This window comes from Eurypyga helias, unplaced genomic scaffold (genome assembly GCF_000690775.1).
Source record: "Eurypyga helias isolate BGI_N326 unplaced genomic scaffold, ASM69077v1 scaffold2036, whole genome shotgun sequence".
NCBI classification, from domain to species: Eukaryota; Metazoa; Chordata; class Aves; order Eurypygiformes; family Eurypygidae; genus Eurypyga; species Eurypyga helias.
The window spans coordinates 608-23748 of NW_010258357.1; the positions used below are offsets into that span (position 1 = coordinate 608).

General features: G+C 36.0%; 1 protein-coding gene across 1 annotated transcript in view; it reads left to right on the top strand.

Moving 5' to 3' along the window:
- Positions 1-361: 361 nt before the first annotated feature.
- The window catches only part of LOC104511599 (low-density lipoprotein receptor-related protein 1B-like), a gene marked incomplete at both ends in the record, with an annotated part of 70691 nt that continues 47911 nt past the window's right edge, over positions 362-23141 (top strand). Inside the window, 6 exons of the mRNA XM_010154286.1 lie at positions 362-544; positions 1985-2168; positions 4192-4277; positions 7774-7896; positions 12033-12214; positions 14990-15189. Of these exons, the coding sequence (XP_010152588.1) occupies positions 362-544; positions 1985-2168; positions 4192-4277; positions 7774-7896; positions 12033-12214; positions 14990-15189 (958 nt within the window). The remainder of the gene's footprint in view (positions 545-1984; positions 2169-4191; positions 4278-7773; positions 7897-12032; positions 12215-14989; positions 15190-23141) is intronic.

The window sequence follows — 23141 nt, forward strand, 5'->3', positions numbered from 1 at the left end:
TATGTTACATACTATTAGTAATATTATTAGTATCATGATTTAATTTATTTTCAATTACGTAGTTGTTATCTCAACCCACAAGTTTTCTTACCTTTTGCTCTGATTCTCTCCTCCATTCCACTGCACGGGGGTGGGGGGAGGTGAGCAAATGCCTCTGTGGTGCTTATTTGCTGACTGGGGTTAAACCACAACAAAAATACACTGAAATGTAAAATGTATAATTATACTATGAATAAGAAATTAAATTAATAAACAATTTTTTCACCTCATGCACATGTTGCAGCTGGTCCCTGAGAAAATTAATTCCAGATACTAATAGACTACACAAAGTTGTGTTCTCTTTTCTTGTTTTTCAGAGCAGTCATGTAACAGTTCTTTTTTTATGTGCAAAAATGGCAAGTGTATTCCCCAAAGCAATATTTGTGATAATAAAGAAGATTGTAGTGATGGATCTGATGAGAAAAACTGCCACGTTAATGAATGTCTTAGTAAGAAAGTTAGTGGCTGTTCTCAAGATTGTCAGGATCTTCCTGTTGGGTACAAGGTGAGTAATTGCAAAATGTGGTGTAATATAATGCTAATTGTTAATTCTTAACTGTTTCTTAAGTGCTATGTGATTATAATAAAACTGCAGTGTATTGTACTTCCTTGTAATGAAGTAGCTTATGTACCATAGTAAGAACATTCAAATTTTTACTTCCTATAAACAAAGAATAGCAAATTGTATTAAAAAAAAAAAAGGGACCATACATGCTTTAAACCTATGGGAAAAAAATGCTTTACAATGCTTTAAACATAACTAATCATACTCACATATACAGAATGCTGAAAACCAGCTTTGAAAAAGGGAAACGCACAGAAGTGAATAGCAGGAAGAGCAGTTTTCTCCATTTTTTTTCTAAGTCAAAGACACAGAAATATTTAAACAAAGTATAGTTGCCATAGTTGCAGAGTTAAAACTTCTAGTTGTCTCCTTGTGATGGTGTTTTCTGAATGACCTAAATCTGCCCTTTGGCTTTGAGATGTAGAGGGGAAGTACTTCTTGGGTATTATGTAAACCCTAGTCACTGACTGCACTGACCTCTACAGGGAAGCTGAGAGTAGAAGAGAGGTGTTTTTTCAGGGTTTTAATTCTGAAGTAACCTAACTGCACGCCTAAAGGTTTTATGGCTTTAATACAGTATTGTCCCACTGAGAACTAAATAAAATCCGTCCAACATGCCTTAGCTCTAAAGTTATTCAAACTGCTGAAACCATGTCCTAGGCAGGAGGCCATAGACTAGAGATCTGGAGAGTAGGTTGGGTACAGCAAAATCCTTGTCGAAAGAGCATCGTTGTGAAGAGAGCATGTTGTGTGTCTCTGCAGAGACTATTACAGAGAGGAGGGAAAATGACTCCCACGTTTTCCATGGATAAAACTGCGATCCTGTTTCAAAACCCCTCTACCCAGTTGTATTTTGCATCGCTCACATTGCATGTGATAAGCCTGCCACAGCGAACATCAGACCCCAGTAGAACTTAACTTCAGGGGTTCTCATTCACATTTTGTATTTGTCAGAGAGAATGCTAGATGGTATTAATGCTTCAAGAAAAATTGTTTAAAACTGTGTATCTTTACCAAAAAGCACATGTACATGAAAACAAAGAACACCAAAGGGGCTGTCTATCATTATTTTCATGGAAGAATCCTCTCCATATGTTGGAAAAGGTGCCATTTATGTTCTTTGTTAAAGAAGAAAAAATAATTACACATTCTACAGTGTTATTTGGGAGCGGATGGTACTTAAGATCACATCAGTAATAGTTGATAATAAATGAGGCAATTCTGGCTGTAAACAGTATAAATAGCAATGTAATTAAGATGTTACTTAAAAAAATGAGACTACATAAAGTAGTTTATACATATATTCAAAAGAAAGTATAAAGGTTAACAAACAGAATCAATGAGTAATAAAAAATGAATGTATTTGTTTTCCTTTCCCAGTGCAAATGCTGGCCTGGATTCCTGCTTAAGGATGATGGCAAAACATGTATAGATATTGATGAATGCACATCTGGATTTCCCTGTAGCCAACAATGCATCAATACATATGGAACCTACAAATGCTTGTGTGCAGATGGGTATGAAATACAGCCTGATAACCTAAATGGCTGCAAATCCCTTTCAGGTATCACTTTTTTTTTTTTACCCCCTTTAATCCCCAGCTGTATCCAAAATAATTTGTGAAATCCTATAGCAATGTCCATGTTACCCTGCTGTGCAAGTCAGAGTTACTTTGAAGCACACTTCTTCAGTAAACAATAGGAATGTGATTCAATGTCTGTATGTAATAATAAGTTCTATTTTACTATGTATTGTGCTTAAATCATTTTTAGTGCACATTTACAGGGCATCATGAAAACCTTAATTAGTGACTTTGGTAGGAAAGCTAAAATGCATCACTTAATTCTACTTCTGAGTCACATGATAATGGTATGTTTGATAAGTGTTTGAAAGACTTCTGCTCTTTTATTTCATTAACTTTAGAATATTAGAATGTACTTCAAATTCCCCAGTATGAAAAGGAGGAAAAAGAAAAAATAATAGAAATTGCAAAATCCATTATTCCTATTCCAACAGTTTTATACATAATATACAGCAAATGCACGATATATAAGAACGCTGGTTATTTCCTCCCCTTCTGTCAATGACACTGATATTATTTTTACGTGTTTCAGTGAGTAGAATTCTCTAGATCAGTGAAAGTGAGAGCAAAATATCAACAGGAAGGAAACAAAAAACCCATTACTGCGTTCTGCTGGGTTTCCTTAATAGCGCAGGCAACCTTCAGCTTGAGCAGACTTCTCCTCGTTCCAGTCTTGCACAAAGTTGTTTGTGGTTTGTTTTTAAATATCAAAAAGCTCTTGTTTTCTTTCTAAATGACAAGAAGACTGGAACCTCTGTCTGCCTCATGTTTCTGTCTTGGGTGGTTCTCTGAGTAAGGAGGGGAAACACAAGAATGGGCAAAAAAACAGGATCTGGATTTTGCTGTACTCTTCTTACCTCGCACTTTACAGGCCACTTGCAAGTTTAGATGACGTATGTGACTCAAATGACAAGGGGAGCTGGAACACATGATAGTACAGTGTATTAGAGTTGTAATATATCAAACTCAAAAAGTGATGGTGACAAAGCTGTGGGTGCTGTGGCAAGGATGGGTGTGATGCAAGGAGTTGCCAACATGTGAATGTTTGGCCTCATGCTGATTTCTTGCATAAATTGCCATGAACTCTTTACAACAGAGCAGATCACTCCAGCCATTCTCCGTAAACCACTTGTAGTCAGTGCTGAGGATGATGCCTTGGACCATTTCCGTAGGAACTAGAGAATGTAGAGTTGAAGGGGAAACGCAAGCGAGGTGGTTCAGTGTATCCAGTACAACAGCTGAGTAGGTTGGGCAACACATTACATTCCAGAATGTATGAGCAGTAGATACAAATATTAAATACCTTTTCAATCGTTATTAGTATTTTTTTTCTTTTTTAGTTCATTTCATCTAATATCTTTTAATAGAAGTAAAATAAGGACAGCTTTTTAAAAAGTATATGGTTATTTTTACTGTTATGTATGCCAGTGTCAGAGGTGTTTCAAAGTAAGCGATGGCATGATTGGGTATCTAAAGGAATATTTTTTGATAAACTAGAAAATCAGGAGTAAAAAAACCCAAATCTGGCTTCAGTTCAACATCAGACAATCAAGGTTTGTCCAAACAGCTGTTTCTTTGTCTATACTGTTCAGCGTATTGAAATCTCAAAAAGCAGTGGTCAAAACGTGCTTGGTTTGCAACCATAACAAATCATAGTCCTATTGATAATTTGAAAATGTTGAAATTCAAACTAGTGGTATGAAATACATTAAATTTAATCTCTGACATTAAATTAGCAAAACATACAGTATGGTTCCCATATTACAAAGGCAAAAAAAGTAAATTACATTGAAAGATATACTAATTGATTGCTTTGTTCATTTTTATACTGCATCATTGATCTTTCTTGGAACATTTGAATGTTTTAAATATTTCTTTAATCCATCACATTGATCAGAGCATGTAACATTTATTTTCAAGCCATCTGTATTTCAGCATTGTATTCCTGATTTTCCATAAATTAACGTAAAAGCTAGTCTAATATATTCTTTCTCCCGGGGTTTAGATGAGGAACCTTTCTTAATTCTGGCTGATCATCATGAGATAAGAAAAATTAGCACTGATGGATCCAACTACACTTTGTTGAAACAGGTATAATCATAGTACCGTGCTCGAAGTTTAACTTTCATTCTTTGCTAAAGTGTACAACTGACACAAACATCAATTGGCATTGTATGCACCATACAACAACTGCAGTATCTTCAGAGTTTTTATAATATTTTTATAATATTTTGAATTGACTATTTCATCTGAATTTGACACAATTAAAGCTCAGGCAGTTGTTTTGTCAGTCATTCTGATGTACTAAAAAAATTGTTATTTGTGAACCTCTTCCATCACAATATTTTGCACAATTTCTATATTTTAGTTAAAAAAAAAAAAATTGGGCTACTTACTGTCATAATCCAAATCTATTTTTTTATTTAGACAGACAATTCAAATATTTACAATATTAAAATAAATAAACATATAACTTTGGCTAAATCAAAGTTTTTTAATAATTACTCTAAATTATTATAACAGGGAAAACCCCCTCATTTTTAAAAAACTGCAAAAACAAAGTCATCCAGTAAGTACAGAGCTGTCATTTTTAGCAGTTTCTGCTCTGCTTCTATGCTTCACCTAAGTGTAGTTACTTACCATAGATTAGAGATCCAAATATGTTTTGATAAAAACATCTATTTCTTTGAGTACTAATTAATCAGTTGCAGAAAGACGAGAAAAAGCAGTTATGCCAGTCAATAGCACTAGGCTTGTTGTGACTTGTGTCAGTAAGCTGTGTATCTTACTGTCACAAGAGAGGTGCTCAGGTCTTCACAACAGTATTTACCAAATTAACCATCTTGCATTAAACATTGACTTTATTTAAGCATAGCAAGCATTATGTTGAAGTCTGTCTGTTCTTCTGAAATCCTTTGGACTACTTCTCATTTACATCTCACTGCCTCTCTCCTCTTTTGCTGGTATATCTGTTAATAGAAGCCTCTGCAAGGAGGGGAGCAACAGTATATTTTCTTTATGGTTGGTGCTGACAGGCTGTCTTGGAGCTTCATCATTCTTGATTTTAATGGGCTTCTCTTCAGTACATTAGAGACTGTGTTGCTCCAGCCATTGAAGAGAATCTGTGTTTTCCATATCACATTAATTTACTAGTCTAATAAATGCCTCTGCTACTGAACCTACTGGCCTTTGATCCTACAAATACATCATTTTTAAAAGCATCCAGATTTGAGAGCAAAAGAGGGAGCTGTACCAGCAGAACAGGTGGGCTGTCTTTCTCATAAGGACATCTTTTTGTCCTTGTAATGTTATGATGGATCATCTCTTTTTAGACATGTACCAGATGAAGGAAAATACAAGAGCTGCTCTATCAAATGAGCAAACCCACCCTTCTCTGTGTATTTCATCTGCGCTTTGCCATTCTAACAATTGTTCATGTAAACTCAGAGTAAAGGAGCTGAAAGCAGGAACTCATTCAGTCTTCTCTGAGTTGTTACGTGCCAGCTTTTTCCTCTCTTTTTTTTTTCCCAATATACATAAACAGTACAATTGTCTCACGTATGTTCTTTACCTTCCACTTCCTTCACTCCTACTCACCACAGTTCTAAAGGTTCCCATAGACAGAGTAGACAGAGAGAATCCTTCTCGTCATTATTTGTGATTTTTACCTGCATTTTTTTTTAATTAGGGCACCAAGGGAATGCAAATCACGGCCTGGGATAATGCAAATTGTGGCCTCAGATACCCTGTGCTGTGTGTAACAGAAACAGAACCACAGGTTTAAGATGAGAAACCAGTGCAGCTGATGCCATCTGAAAGCTTCCCTATTCCTACTAAAAGCAGATTACATGAGAAATTACAAAGAATTATGCTAGGAGGGCCTAAAAGGGACATGTAGGTCATGAAAAGGAGATGATGTCTGGACAGAGAACTCTATTGCACACATATAGAAATACGTTTACCTGCAGTTGATGTTCTAGTAAATATTGGAACTAAACTGACCCAAAATAAAACACTTGAGACCAGACTTGCAGGCAGTCAACTCTATTAGTCTGGCAGCTTAACAAACTTTATCAGTGTTGTAGAATATGTAGATATAAGGCTAATTTTTCACAGATTAGTGGCCTGGATTTCTAGGATGTTATAAATTCATGATAGTCTTTTGTATTCATCCACCCTTTGTCTCTCTTTGTTCAGAATTTGTGGTGGGGGTTATCTGCAGGTGCATTTATACTAGGAGTAGAAAAAGAGGCAGGAAGGGTGTTTTGCAGCACAGTTATAACTGACAGCTGCAGTTGATTTTGTTAAAACACTGCATGGTTATGTGATTTTTGAAAATGAGTGGTCCTCCAACACTGTATGCTTTCAGGCTTTTTTTTAACAATGGTTTGTGCAGCCTAATCAGACTTTTTATCTACACTTTGATCCAAAAAGATAGATTTTTAGTATTAGTCTGTAGCAGTTGGCAGATAAGCGATGTCTCCCTTTCTGTTCAATTAAATATTATTTAATTATTTATTTTAGAGTGGGCTAGTCCAGCACTTCCCCTCTACAACTATGAATTACATTACAAGGGAGGTAAACCTCCCTGAGAGTAGAATGTCATTGGGCTGATAACAGAATGGATTAAATGATCTTGTGGTTTTAAAAGGAGTGCAAAACGCACCCGTTCTTTTTACCACTGCTGCTCCATCTGTGATTGATAGCATCGTCTTTGCATATTAAGAATAACTGTGATTTCACAACATGCCAGAATGTTAAGCAGATTCTGGAGCAAGGCTTTTCTATTCTCAGATAAGAAAGTAGGAGCTATCATCTGAATGCAATACCTCTCTTTGTTATCTGCCTTTTGGGATGAAAAGCCGTTATTATATGACTCCTCTTGCCAGCCTAAAGGAGCACCTCAAATATGATCACCGCTCATTCTGACAATGTATTGTTTTAGCAATTGGAGCCATAGGAGACTTCCAGATGCCTGCTGGATCTCTAACTTTCACACTCTGTTTATAGTACATCTGTGTGTATATATACATATACCCACAGCATCTATAATCTAGCACTTAAGAGTTGAAAACTTCCTTATTCAGGAATTAAAATTAATGCTTTTTTGAACATCATGGTTTTTAATTCTTTGTTAAGTTAAATTAAGAATGAAATGTCAATGAAAGATAGTAAATTATGTGCTATTTCTGAGTTTATTGTTCTAAAATTGGTGTATTCTTTTTTGCAAAGCAATGCCAAATGTAGTAATTAACGGAGAAATCTAACAAACCTTAAAGTATTTATTGTTAAGGTTCATTTTGATAATATAAGTGAAAACCACAGAAGCTTCATTTAGTTTCATACATCATCTGCATTTATGAAGTGAGATGGTTCTGTGTTGCCATATTTATTTCTGTTACAATTTTTATATTGTTCTGATTGTTTAGATGTATGGAAAAATGAGAGAAGTACTTCAAGAATATACAGTCAGTAAAATAAAGCATTCTGAATACTCTCTGCAATGTTTTTTTTCATTCTGAATGCTGTCCAACTGCTTGTATTCAAAATTTTGAATGAGTGGACTATTTTATTTTTCTGTTTTTAGGGGCTGAACAATGTGATTGCAATAGACTTTGACTATAGAGATGAGTTCATCTACTGGATCGATTCCAGCAGACCAAATGGCAGCCGCATAAACAGAATGTGTTTAAATGGAAGTGACATCAAGGTAAACGGGGATTAATAATGCCACTGCTAGAATTATATTTTTTGAGAATTTTGGGAAATGCTTCATGCATTTCACCCAGATTATGAGGGTTTGGTATATGCGTACAAACACATCATGAGCTAGCAAGTCCTAGTAAAATTTAATTACATCTGTGTCTTATTTGAAGTAGAGATAGGGACTAAGAGAGACCTATTTATGAGCTAAACTCCTTATGACTTAGTTGACATTTGACTGAATTGGCAGTTTAGTGTGGCTTACAGGTCACCAAAACAAAAAGGGGTATAATTATGTGTAAGCTATGTAAATACACTGATATATTATTTCTTCGTATACAATTTTCCATGGTCTTCAATTCATTTTTGTCTTGCCTCGATTACGCTGATGATGAAAATTACTCAATGTCTTTGGCTTGAATAATCCAGGGTAAAACCATGCTCCTGTTTCTGCACAGCCAGTCTGTTTTGCCTCTGTAGTGGGATAAGTTCACAAATCCACTATTAAGCACATTTGTTGATTTACGTGAACATTTTTCCAGAATTAGTGATAAGCAGTAAGGAATTCTTCTTTGCTTATTCTCTGGTGTCTGACCTCCTTAAACATAGAAAAAATGAGCAGTCACGTATCCTGTGAATTTTGTTACCTCATTGTAGGCCAGTGAAGTATGCAAAGAGGAAAGATTCCTATTTTTCATTTGCAGCTTAGTACGTGGATTGACACAGCCGCAGAGCGCCGACTTTAGTCTTGTTGAGAGTTAAGCTTTGAAACTGACTGGCAACAGTGAACTTTGTTTCCATCCTTCACACACAGACTTGTTTTTAGAACTTAAAAAATGAGGATGAGCATAAGTTACGGCACTCTGATTCCATTGGGATAAAACTAAAATCCCGCATGCCCTCAAAAGTTCTTGCGAGTCCCTGCAAAGACTCCTTCTGGCAAAAAGAAGAGTCAGGCAAGTGTTGGGTTCACAATCCATGAAATCCTTGAATCTTATTTTCTTTAAACATTTTACAGAGCATCCTATTCAGCTGCTTGTTCATCCCAGATGAATCTGTATTTTGTTATTTTAGGGAATGTTTTCAGGACTGGGTATGACCCCAGACTTTTTCTTTCTACTTTTAACTATTTCAAGGAGAACAATGCATTTTTCCCGGTCAAAAAAGTTGAAATTGCCAGGTGGGAGGGTATAAAAAAACCACGCCTATTTCTTTCAAATGATGTAACAATAGTTCAGACTTTTAAGGAAAGGTTTCAGATACATGAACAAAAAAAAAGGTTTTGGAGCATGGAGGGTATTTCTTTTTCCTTTATTAACATATTGCAGTTTATAGAATGAGGGTCATTCTGTAGATGATGGAGATTTTATTCAGATAGGTGCCAAGTTCAAAGCAAAACTTGTGAAAATAAGTGCATTTCATTTTCATAAGAATATTCAGGGGTTTTGCTGGTAACTTGGACAAGATTTGGCCTCTGAAACTGAAAAATGTGTACAAAAACTTATCAAGAAATATATCCTGTAGCTGTCTGATATTGTCAGTAGTCTTTTATCCAGTGCCAAATGATAACTTTGTCTCTTTGACTCACATTTTAACAGGTTCCCATAGCACATATTTAATAATAAATGTTACAAATAATTAGTTTCCCAGTAAATCTTTTTAAAAATTATATTTTTTTATTTTGTCATGAAAGAGGGGTTTTATGGTTGTCAATCTTTTCCCTTGAGGTATGAATTTCTTGTTTTATTTCCTACCCTTCATACTTCTTCTTTTACTATTTACTATAAATAACTATACCATTAGTGTAAATGATACTGTTTGATATATTGCCTAGGATTTCTCTTTAAAAGATAACATCTTCTCAGCATACCAACTGTAGGTTTCTTGTTCTGGGAAACCTGATGGCATCTCATTTATCTTCTACATCTGAACACGGGGATATTTATACAATTGAAGCAACAAGTTTTTAGAATAAATATGTTCATATATTAACATAGTGGTTTATGTGTAGTATTGTAGTTTGCAATGAAATCTGTTGTTGGAAAATGCTGTAGTAAGCCGAGTTGTGTACATTAAATGTCACGCTGGTGATGTCAGGGACTGGAATAAGCTTAGTGATCCTCCAAAGGAAAAGTCATCACAAAAGAGAGACTAATTACTTTGGTTGATGCTTCTAGATAGTGTAGCTAAACCACTATACAAGTTAGCAGAGCTGTCCTTTCCTACTTGGAATGTCCCATGTTACAGTGCAGCAGTTTCTGCAATTACACATTTATAAAACAGTGTAGCTGGTAGTGGTAAGGCGTTAGAAAATACAGAGGGCTGGAGCACCTCTCCTATGATTAAAGGCTGAGAGAGTTGGGCTTGTTCAGCCTGGAGAGGAGAAGGCTCCAGGGAGACCTTATTGCAGCCTTCCAGTACCGGAAGGGGCTACAAGGAAGCTGGGGGGGACTTTTTACAAGGGCCTGTAGTGACAGGACAAGGGGGGATGGGTTTAAGTTGAAAGTGGGGAGGTTTAGATGAGGTATCTGGAAGAAGTTCTTCCTGGAGAGGGTGGTGAGGCACTGGGACAGGTTGCCCAGAGATGTTGTGGATGCCCCATCCCTGGAAGTGTTCAAGGCCAGGCTGGATGAGGCTTGGAGCAACCTGGTCTAGTGGAAGGTGTCCCTGCCCATGGCAGGGGAGTTGGAACTAGATGATCTTTAAGGTCCCTTCCAACCCAAACCATTCTGTGATTCTAAGAAAATATTTTCTTCATATTAAAAAGTCAGTGCATGCCTAGATTTAATTTTAAAAAGATTTTTATAAGGTTATAAATAACGTAATAACTTTAAAGAGTGCTTTTACATATTCATAACTATAAAATTGGTTTAAATTATCTCACAGTATCCCTTCTTATCTTGAAGGCTTTTCAGTATCTTCAAATGGTAAGTAAAATTAAAAATAACACATTCAGTTATACATAATCAGGTTTACATGTAAAGTTTATACTCCAGTGCACATGCTTTTAGTGTTGAAGATGATGCTAAATTAGAAAGTACACTGCAGTAATAAACCCATTATTACTACTTAAGAAATCTCCAATATTTTCAAGTATTGTTCTCTGACTTTTTTTTTTTTAATTAAGTTCTAGTAGCACAGACCTAATCAGAATAGAATAGGTCAGAAAAGAATTCTATTCCAGTTAAGACTTAAAGTCTAGAAGAAGTTGGCCTATAATGATTGGAAATATTCAAATGTCACTCAACACTTAACATGAAGTACTCCCATCCAAGCAAGATTGAGTCATACAGTCATATAAGTTTTGTAATCATGTATATCTAGAGGTGTTTGTTCAAGTCTCAAAATTAATCTAGTAATCAAAAACCTTGAGCATAACACGTCCCTGTCAGTAGAGCGTAGGCTTTCCAGTAGGTCACTAAATTGCTCCTGTCTCTTACTTTATTCCTTAATAATGTAATACATTCTGAAATTTAACTAATTCTTACAAAGTTTCTCTTTCATCTGCCACATGAATATTGGAAATAAGAGCACAGTATTTACTTACCAACTTGGTAATCTTTTTCTGTTTGCCTGAGTTGAGTGCCCTCATGGTCTATCTGTCATTACGACATATGGCACAACTATGATACTAAAATGAAATATATGCCAATGTAGATGGGTGAGAGAAATGGGGAGCTAATAAGACATGTTTGAGGGCATGCTACGGGGAGAAAAGCCTCATCTCCATTCTGTTCTGGGGAAAATGAATGGAAAAGTCAAGGGAAAAAGAGTCTGGGGTTTTTTTGTGTTTTATTGTTGGTTTTTTTTTTAATTAATACAATAGGAAAATTAGAAACTTAAGATTTAAAATGAAAGGAAAAAATTCTTAAAATTCAGTGCATAATGCAGAGAAGTTGGAAATTCACTATTTACTTCATGCTCCCTTACTCTACGGAAAGTGTCATATTGCCCTAGTGACTTCAGAAGTATCATTACTACAGAAGTGTCAGCGTATAACAGGGAATAATCCCTGTTTTTTCCCATGGTCTGTGTCACTGTATCATACATCCAACCTCTCCATATTCTGGTATTATTAACTCTTGAATTGTTGTTCCTTTTCCCAGTATTTAGATGAATAATTTAAGTAATTTTTTTTTCTAGGTAGTCCACAACACAGCTGTTCCCAATGCACTGGCTGTTGATTGGATTGGGAAGAATCTTTATTGGTCTGATACGGAAAAGAGAATTATTGAGGTGTCTAAACTCAATGGCTTATACCCCACTGTCCTTGTGAGCAAAAGGGTGAAGTTTCCTAGAGATCTGTCCTTGGATCCTCAAGCTGGGTATGAAGCAATCATTTTGCAATAATTCATATTAAATTCTAGTTTTATATTTAAATATTTTAATTAAAAAAATAGGATACACTGCTTAGTTTTTTTATTATCTGACTTTCATCTACACTGAACATCAGTGGTCTAAAATACATTACCATTGCTTCTTACCTCATCATTATATATCAAATTGGTATAATAGAAAGATGAATGGAGGTACTAAACCATGTTTTGTTATATTTACTACTCTGCAAATGTTTTCTTTTAGCAGGAGGAAAGAGCAGAAATTTTAAAAATATCCCTATCTTTTTTTTTTTTGTGTGTGTTTCTAAGTAACAAAAAGTTCATTTTATATGGAAAATAATACAAACTTATGTCTTGTTTCATTTATTAACTGAACTGTCTTATGAGTACATAACACAGTCTTTTCTGTGTTTACTGGTTTTCAAACTAATTTAGGGCATTCACTTACCACATATTTGAAAACTTTTTTTTCTTACAGTTTTTACATGTTAATCTAAGATTGAAAATGTTTAATCCTGCATAATATGGAGATAGTTTTTCCTTCTTCACGCTGTAAAATATTTTATTGTCACGCAGGTCTAATAATTGGACTGAATAATTATTAGCATACATTTATCTAGGGGTTTATTTTAGGATAATTAGCTTCTAACTTTAGTTTTCAAGACTTTGAAATTAGCAATATGCTTGAAAAATTTATTGTAAGGACAATGATAAGAAGTGAGAACTACCTAGTTGGTGATTTGTTCATTGGTAACTAACTGATAATTTTTTAATTATTACATTATTTATAATGTATTCATAAAAATCTGTAGTCGGATTCTGAGCTCACTTCTGAGCATTTTTGACTGCTGTGGGATTTATAGGAATGATAGAAAATTTTAACTGTAAAAAACAATATCCAAGATTAATATTTTTCCCATAAAATTGGTGTCCTTGATAAAATTAACCTTATACTATGAATCTTAAAAAGAAAGAAAATAAATCTTTTATTTATTTTCTTTATTGCTTTATTTAAACAGATACTTTCTAACCATAACCAAATCTATTCTCTTAAATGAATGTTTATGCTGCATATAATTTTTAAGAAAAATAAAACTTCTGAATTACACAGACTAAAATTATTATCTAGTCCCTGAATAAGTAAAATACAGACTATGGAAAGTTTGCCCTATGTTGTTTCAGCTCTGAATTCCATATTGCCTTCTATTCTGTGAAACGTTAGGGTGCCTCTACATAAATTGGATAAATACAGCTATTGTAGTGTCTTGTAACACTCTTAGAGTATCGTGTCAAATGAATGATTCTATTCCATCTCTAAATCCTAAGGCTCAAGTAATCATCTCAGGTGTCTGTGACAGGATTCTCAAGTTGGTCTGGACTTGACTGAAACAAAGAAAAGCAGTGTATTTCCTAGCTAAGAAATGTAGTCTATCTATTTTACTATTTTAAAGAGAAAAGCTATTTTCTCTGAGAATTATTGTTGGGTTTTCTTGTACCCTTTCTTCCCTATGAAATTGGGCCAGGAGTATGTAGACATTTTTTTAACTGTAGATACCAATACATGGCATCTCCCTCTGGTTGGCTGGACATCCAGGATGTGTTCCCAGTGTACGTCAAAAATCAGCTCTACAAAGTTTGTACAGAGAATCCTAGTCTTCCAGGAAGTTTTAGGTATACGCAGGTGTAATAAACTTACTGTGCTCCTGCTCAGTGCACAGCATGTGTACAGACTTAGCTTTCAGAGGCCAAGTGCTTTTTTGGGTTTTCGTGTTGTGGTGGGTTTTTTTGTTTATTTTGCTTGTTGTGGTGTTGTTTTGTTTTTAAATTAGCATATCTGTTTGCTTGTTTGTTTATTTTAATGTGGATAGCTGCTGGAAATAACAACTGTGTTTGCATTTCAGATTCAGAGTTATTGTTTTAAACAGTATTAATTGCATCTCTAGGTTTTTTCTCATAAATGTGGAATGCTCTACTGACTGTTGCTGATGCCATGCAACAGTAATGATAAGATTCCAAAGTTGTTGTTTTTTGTTTGAGTCTGTGGAGAAAGTTACCTTTGTCTCCTGCTTAGTGCAGCAGGCTCAGTGCCAATGTATTGTACCTGTGTTTTGTAGGATACCTGTAGCTGCTCTTAGGGCCACCATTTTCTCCTGCACACAAATACTGATCTAGGTGTCTATTAAGCATAAAAGCCGCGTCTGTGGTTTTTTGAGAGCCTGTCCAAAACCTGTAGAGTAGAGGCATATCAGTTTCTCAGCTGGTAAGATCTGTTCTGAGGTTCTGAGTAATGGCATACAACAGCAGCAACATGTATCCATGTACAAAATAACAGGACTTTTTCCTCTTTCTTTGAAAAACATGTTTGGTATTGTGTCTAAACAGCATATTTAAGAGAAAACGGCCACTCAGCTTACCAACAGACTTCCTCAGTGCTTTAATAATTTTTAAGGCCTTATGCAAGAAGCTCTTGTAATGCTTTGGAACTAGAGATTCACAAAGTACAGTCTGGGTGTACTTAAAACTCTAAGATACCAAGACTAAGCAATTAATTTGCATTTTTTACTAGTCCATAGTGAATTTGATGAACTCACAGCTAACATGAGGCCTCTCCTAAAACTCATTATCACAGTCGTTTACAGACCAATCTAGGAAAGTCAAAAAATCTGTCTGGAAAATGGAAACATTGTAGATTTATTCTTGATATCAACTAACTAAATAAATTATTTGTTGTTATTATTTTTGCATCTCTGGGTTTTTTTATAGGTACTTGTACTGGATTGACTGCTGTGAGTATCCTCACATTGGTCGTGTTGGTATGGATGGCTCCAGTCAAACAGTTGTCATAGAAACGCAGATATCTAGACCTATGGCTCTTACAATAGATTATGTCAACCACAGACTGTATTGGGCTGATGAAAATCATATTGAGTTTTCTGACATGGATGGATCACATAGACATAAAGGTTGGTCAACAGCTTTATTTATTTATTTATTTGTATAGGTTTTTTTATTTTTTTGATAATTTTTAAATTGAAGGTGCTTTACATGTTAGGTGTAATAATGAAAAACTGTACATCAAAACATTTTTATGACCTTTATTGAAACGTTTTGTTCCTTTTTATCAGTATTTTTAAAGTTGCTTTTCATATTCATCCTTTGTTACGAATAATATTTAAACATGCAGTACTACATGTCCATGGAGAAAACGTTGAATGAAAACAAACTCTGGGCACAGACTCGGCAATCAGAGGCTGCCCTGTCAGTTCTGTACTCTGTACACTGCAGTGTGTATTGACATTGCATGTTCTGAACCAAGTTACAAAGCCAGTGAAACTTGGCTGTTAATAGTGGAAGGCTGTGTCCTGTGTACCATGTACCAGCATGCAGCTAAAACATCCTTTTCTACAGCCTGAGAAAGCCCGGAATTGCCCATTAGTCTGTTCGGCATGAGTCAATAAGGAGACCACTGGTGCAGATGTAATCTTGGGCTTTCCTGATAGATGGGTAAAATAATAACTGTTCAAATACCTACTGAAGTAATCTTTATCCCTGTGTTCTGCTTCTCACCTGACAGATAATTAAAAAGCAAGTATCTTTTATCTATAAAGAGTTGAGGGGCAAAAAAAAAAAAAAGAGGAGGAATATTACACTATGGTGAATAGGTCTCATATTCCAAATGGTATAATTAAGGATCTTTCACTTTAACTCCTATATATTAATTACTCAATGTATGTGGGATGGATTTGGGGGGAGGAGGGAGATACTTTCTTTTGAGATGAAATGGTGTTACTTGAGCTCCCTTCCCCAAGCTTTACCCAAACCTCATAACTGCTGCTATCCTGGTAAAGCTTCATGGATTTGGGCTTTTTTAGGCTTTTACCTCATATTGGGTGCCTCCAGGTTTTCTCCAAACCAGAGTTCATGAAATAACTACTTCTATTTCAGACTGAAGCTTTGCTTGGAAACAAACCCAAAGTTTTCTAGCCCTTATACTCGTAAGTTATAAGTAGGTAATGAACAATTCAGTGACAGTTATTTGAGATGGTAGACTAAAAGGACTACAGCAATAGCTACGAGAGCTGTAAACATTCCCATTAATCTCAGCATTAACTTGCATGGGTTGTGTAACCAACACAGGACGGTCGTAACCTGCTCACCTAAGCAGTACTTGCCCCGACAGACCCCCGAGTGCCAGCTGGATTCCTGTTGACAGCCTATTTTACTGACAGATGAAGCAAAGCTCTGTACTCCTCTTGATGTTATTCCCTGTGCTGCTATCCCGCTATTTTGTTCTCATACAATTATCCTCTTCCTCTTTTTTCTAAATCTTTCAAAGGAAAGAAGTAAATAATGGCCAATGTGTCTCTCGGCCCTAACCTGACAACCTTGGTCAAACCTTTCTCAATTTTCTCTTTCAACCTGAAAGTTTCAGAATTTTTCTTTCTCAGAAAATGCCCTCCTATCACTCAATTTCATGAGATATCTGCAAAATTCCAGTCATGCTGTCTTTGGTGTCCATTGCCTTGGGACTCGGGCGTATGTTTTTCTCTCGCCTGAGCAGGTAAAATCAGCTTCAAACGCTTTTACATTCAAGAACCGAATGCCTTCCCCTGAGGATATGTGAACCTAGAGAAGAACAAAGTTTGTCACCAAGCCACAGCTGGTACCAGTGAGGAGCAGTGTTTCACACAGCAAATCCTCATTCAGCACAGCATCACCACTGCTGGATTCAGACAGCTGAATGTCTTTATGACTGTTTAAGAAGCGTGTCTGATTCCCTTGGTATTACGGTGAAAGTGTCAGAGATCAAGTATTACTGGACATTCTTTAGGCTTTTGTGCCTGATAGTTTTACTGTTTCCAGTTGTGAATGAAAATTTATGAAGATTTGGTACCAGTTAAATATCTGAGGCAAGCTCCAAGTGACAGTGACTTTGTGTAAACCTGGCATCATGCTGCTTCTGAGGACATGTCTGGTTTAAGTACAGATGGTATATAAATATTCAACCAATAAGAAACATGCTTTGGGAGAAAGTTCCTGAGGTATTTAAATTATATGGGAGGAAGATTTTCCCCTTAGTTAATGCTGTTTGTCACTTTCTATTGTCAGGAGCTTCACTCAAAATGTGATCATCAAACCAAAATCAAGATGTAGAAAAGTTTCTATGGATTTAACAGAGAAATGATAGAATTCTCGGTGTCTGAAACAAATGAAACATGCCTTTGGGTGCTGCAAAGGGTGCTTGGAGAATTTGGCAAAGCTTCTGCATAATGATAACTTTTTCTTTAATCACAATCTTTTTCCAGCCTTCCCCCTTCTCCTGGAACAAACTAGCAAATAAATTCTATGTATCCTCATGTTTCAGCACAAGACTAGAAATACTTCTTTAAAATAAAATGTAACCAGTGCAAATTAATTGTCTTTATAAGGGAAACTCAAGGAAGTTCAGTGATTGGGGTTTAGAGGAAGTGAAACTGTGATCCCTTCCAGCTTTCTGATATAAGCAACTGTGTTCCATGATGATAAGCACTTAAATGAGAAAGACCAGTTTCATATTTTTTGCTAACTGTCTCTTGAAAACATAACTGTTCTCATGGATTTCACAGTCCATTTTCCTTTGTCATTTTGAGATAGTTTGTATTGTCAACATAAACTAAGGGATGGTTGAGTTTATTCTATCCTTTGTGTTTTCAAATGGAGAAGGATAAAGGCATAGATTCAATGACCATAAAATACGTACTCATGGAGCAGAGAAAGAAGTCTGAATGGGAATCATGTGAGCAGTGCCGTCTGAAGTGGTAGTTATTGTAAGCTAAGTGGTTTTTCACCTCTTTCAGTGACTTTTGAGGATAAGGCTGGCTTGCTGTGAGTTTTTCCTGAGAATATGTTTTTTTGGATCTTAATTTACTTCTTACAAAATGTATCAGAAAATGCTGGTGACATTTCACAAGACCCAGCAAATAAGTATCTTGTCAGAATGGGTGGGTCTTACAAAGAGATCTTATTGCATGAAAGACGCTGTAGTGCTCTGCGCTAGGTAATTTTTGAGGACAAACAGAAGAATCTGAGGCTAATAATTGACGTGCTGTATGTCAAACCAAGGAGTGTTTATTCCATGGATGGGAGTTCAGATGTATTTTGGATATTTAGACCTTAGTGTTAACACATTTTTGCAACAAGTTGGTGGGGTTTTTTTCCTCTCTTAGCAAATCTTAAAAGACTTTTCAGGAAAAGTGAACATCTGCTGCTTTTCTCTTGTAAAATTCCTCTTCAGTTCAATATAGATACTTGATAATTGCCAAGAGAGTCCTAGTAAGAACTTTGAAAACATGCTAACTAGGCCAGAAATCTTACAGTGTTCAGGAGCTGTTCATGGCGCTAGGGGCAGCAATGACCTTGCTTATCTATTTGAAGTTTAATGCTTGATTATGTAAACTGTCTTTAGAGCTTAGCCAGTTTAGCACTGCAACATTCAGAAACGTTATGCGCAGCAAATGATTAAGCAGGCATTGAAGCACTAATCTGCTAAGCACTAAGCTGGTTTACTTCTGTGAGCTTTAAAAAAAAAAAAATAATAAAACATTTAAGAATTTGTCAGACTTAACAGCTGCTTTTGGTTCCCGCTGCCCAGAGGAGATGCAAGCTTCGCGGTTCCCTAGGTATCTGATTGCCTCATGCAGGTTTTCCTATTCTTCAGAGCTCTTAAAACCCAGAGGTGCCTACCATTTTCCCATTTCACTCTTTGAAGATGAGAATTTCAGTATAATGAAACTATAAAAGTGGAATCTGATAGTCCACTTTAGGAAGTACAGAAGCCTCTCTGAGCTGAGATTAGTCCTTAACTGTGTCGAGTTCTTTGATGTTTTCTACTGTAAAAACAAATGTTGAGCACTTTGTTGTTTTGTCTTACAGAAGCATGAAAATTAAGCAATGAAAAAGTGTTGAACTTTAAATGAATTCTTATGTGACTTTGTTAGCTGTAATATGGTTAGCAGAAACTTTCCTAGCAACTTTCAAACTTTCTTGTCTCTCAACCTGAAAAACATTTTTCTTCAGAACTGGCTTCTTCCTGACTGTTTACAAACCTCAGAATTGACGTATTTATATGTACGTTTTAAAGTATCAAGTGTAAGGGTCTTGGAGATTATAACTTTTTTTTTTCATTTCATACATGTAATTTCAAAAATTGCTAATTGTTAGGGCTTTGTAGGTAGAAAGCGAGTGTCTAATGCCAAACTGACACCAGAGTTTTAGAAAAGAGTAAATCCCGTTATTTATGTAATTTTCCTGATGTAAAAGGAATCTAAGAGATTAGAGAAACCAATTCCTTCTAGATTTATACTGCAGTTTTCATAGCTCAAAATTTAGAGGAGTCTTAAAAAGGGTTTCTCACATCAGATGAGAAATAAACAGTAGTTCTGATATTGCAATAATTTTTTCTGAACTTTTCAGGAGTCTGTAGAATTACTGATTATATCCACATCTGACAGCATAAACTGATATTTGCCTCACTTCCACTGTTGCATTCTAGATTCAGTTTTCATAATTTTTGAAATAAAATTCTCCCATTCATATTTCTTCTTAAACCTGATTATTTTGTGGTATTTTATTCTATCTCTTTTAATGGATAATAAGCAGGAAATAATTCAGATTCACCTATATTAAAGACAATTCACAGACTTACATTACTCTAAGGTTCCACAGTCTCCAGTTTATGGAGTTTATGAAGGTTGCCAACAGGTTGGTTTCTGTATTCACTGTTGTTCTGATAACATGACCAAATTTGATTAGATTATAAACTTTTGAAAACAATTCTTCTACATCCTCATTACAGAGTAGGCAGACGTTCACTGTATATTTCTGTTTGAGTTGGACATGCACTATCACGAATTTTAAGGGATGGGCATTATATTCCATGCAGTTCCTCCTGTCAGAAAACAACCAGAACAGAGAACATAAAATGCAGTTTTTCTTGTGTCACAAGGTTTCCCCCTGTTCAGATGAATGCAATCAAAAATGGGATTGTTTTGATAAAGAAAGTTGCAAAGTGTTGAACAGCTCCTATAGTTGCATTAGAACATAAATGAAGTGAACCAAAGGGCCTTAGATGTACTCATAGTTGAATGATGGCAGATGACAATCCAGGCAGGAACATGGAGAGGCAAAGATAAAGGAAGGAATATCTTGCGGGACAGAGTAAGGATGAATTTTGAAACCAGCAGCAAGACACGAGTCTAAGGTGTAGAGGCTGGTAGGCACGTAAGTGGTCTCTGTATACCTGTAAAATAATAATTATTATAAAATGCCTCATCTTAAAAAATAAACTAGTCTTTTAAGGCAGCATACCTTATTACTACTGTGAAAATTATGTACTTTTTCACAAGCTTAATAGACATTATCTTATTGTCATTATTCATTATTAAATTCATTGTCTAAGCACTTCAAATTCTTTATCAAAAGAATCAAGTACAACAAATACAGAAACAAAAAGTATTGACTGTGCCTCAAAGAGGTTACAAGTTAAATGTAAAATGAGAAAAAAAAGTGGTCGCAAAGGAGTTCAAATGGAAAAAGAGGACAGTATGGGTCAGTAATTGCGGCACAAGAGAAGATCAGCGATTTCAAAGTTTATTTGCTTTTGCAGGTATATAATGGCTGTTTTCTTATTAAGTGTTGCTCTTCCTTGGTGCACTTTGCCTTTGGAGGATTATTAATTCTTCGTAAGAGTTTATCACTGATTCCATTTTCAGAGTGGAATGCAAAATAATATATCCTATTTTTTTTTTTTTTTTTTAAGGTTTGATCACTACTGTAAATCTTCTGTCTTTGGGTGCCAAAATTCTTAAACAGAAACTGCTCTAGTGCCAGGGTGGGGGAAGAAGCTCATTTAAAATGTTCCTTAACAACAATTAATTACCTTTAGCTGTTACTGACCAGCACTGGAAATCTAGCTGGGTGAATGCTAGATTTTTTGGGAGGAGCAGGACAGGAATATTTTACCCCTTCTTGTAGACTTTGTACTAGGGCAAGCAGAGTTGCAGTCCCTTTTTTCTGGAAGGGGAAAGGACAGATCTCTTCAGTGAAGGTGATCAGCTAGCTTCAGCTTGAACCAGGAGCTCTATGTCAAAGAAAATCTAACCTTGGTGGATGTGATGGAGTACAGATATTTTTGTTGGTTAGAAGTCAGCATTTTTTTAAGTATGTTTTTAAGGACACTTTTTCTTGGCACATAGGTTTTTTTATCAGCTGACAAGGAGCCCTATTTTTTTGTTGTTGTTCTTTTAGTTATTTTCTTTTACTTTTGGAAGTACATGTGTTTCAGCAAGAGCAGAGTGAGACTGGGCTTCACTGCTTCACTGCTAGCAGCCTTCCAGTACCTGAAGTGGGCCTACAAGGAAGCCAGGGCGTGGGGGGAGACACGATTTTTTACAAGGGCCTGTAGTGACAGGACAAGGGGTAACAGGTTTAAATTGAAAGTGGGGAGGTTTAGATTAGATATCAGGAAGAAGTTCTTCCCGGAAAGGGTGGGGAGGCACTGGAACAGGTTGCCCAGAGAAGCTGTGGATGCCCCATCCCTGGATGTCTTCAAGGCCAGGCTGGATGAGGCTTTGAGCAACCTGGTCTAGTGGAAGGTGTTCCTGCCCATGGCAGGGGGGTTGGAACTAGATTGTCTTCAAGGTCCCTTCCAATCCAAACCAGTCTATGATTCTATGATACTTCTGTGTGGCTTCTTCAGTAAGCAAATTTTGTGGCTAGGAAATTGCAGATGGCATGATTTTCATCCCTGAAATCAACTGAATATTTTTTTATACTTAAGTAGAGGTACTCAGAAAATATAATGAAAACTGAGTTCACACAAGAGAAAAGTAGACATTTTTATCAGAGCTATGACTTACAGCATATGAATTTATATTCTTGTATCAAAATTAGTACAAAAGTGCAAGGGAGAGTGAGACACATTTTAAGTCTGTGCATAATTCTTATGTCTACATAATCATCATCCCCTTTACAGAGAGATATGGCTCTTTTTCCCTTAAAGTCATGCAGTAATTTATCTCCTTTTATTATGTTATCTATTGTTATTTTTATTTGTGTTCAATAATTCTTATTTTCCATGGCTTCTGATCTATTACATGCCTCCCCTTTTTTCCCTTTACTACCCACCTGTATTTTTTCCTCCTATTTTCTGCATCTTTCTGATATGCCTTCCTTCTCCTTTCTACCTTTTATTTCTTATCAAATTTCTCATCTTCTTGTTGTTTGGTCAAGCACTGTTTGGGATTAGCATTCAGTAATTGAGAATATGCAATTTATCTATAAAATGAAACCCCAGTAGAGAACTAGAGGTGGCAGTAGAAGGCCTGTTAGAAAAGGAGGGATTGCAAGGGACTGAAATAACTCTTTGGGACTCAATAGTAGCAGTCAGCTGAGTGATACTGTTCAGGTAAGGATTTATGAAAGGAGCTGAAGGTGCTTCTTGCCTCTTCCCATACACCATTGCAGCTGTCCAGTGTGCCTGTCCTAATGATAGAGCCTGAGTTCTGTGTGGGTGGGCAGTTACCCCTTTTCTGATGAGATTCCTTCATCCGAGGAAAACATAATGTGCATGGGCTACAAGGGGTTATTTAAGAATTTGATGCTGTAATGAGGGGAAGAAAGCACATGTTGCAAGTATTGGTCCAGTAAAACACAAGCCGTTAGAGCTGTACCCGGTGGATTATTGGTATGCAGGTGGGGTGTTTTATTAGATAATTTTTCTGAATGATTTGAGATATGGATTGGGCTTCAGCTGCCTTAACCCAATTTTGGAAGCTTTCCTAGAGGCCATAGGGTGACATTGTTATGAGAAACCTTAAAAGTAAAAGAATTACCTATTCAATACATAGGTAATAATGGGAAGTAATTAATACTGAGT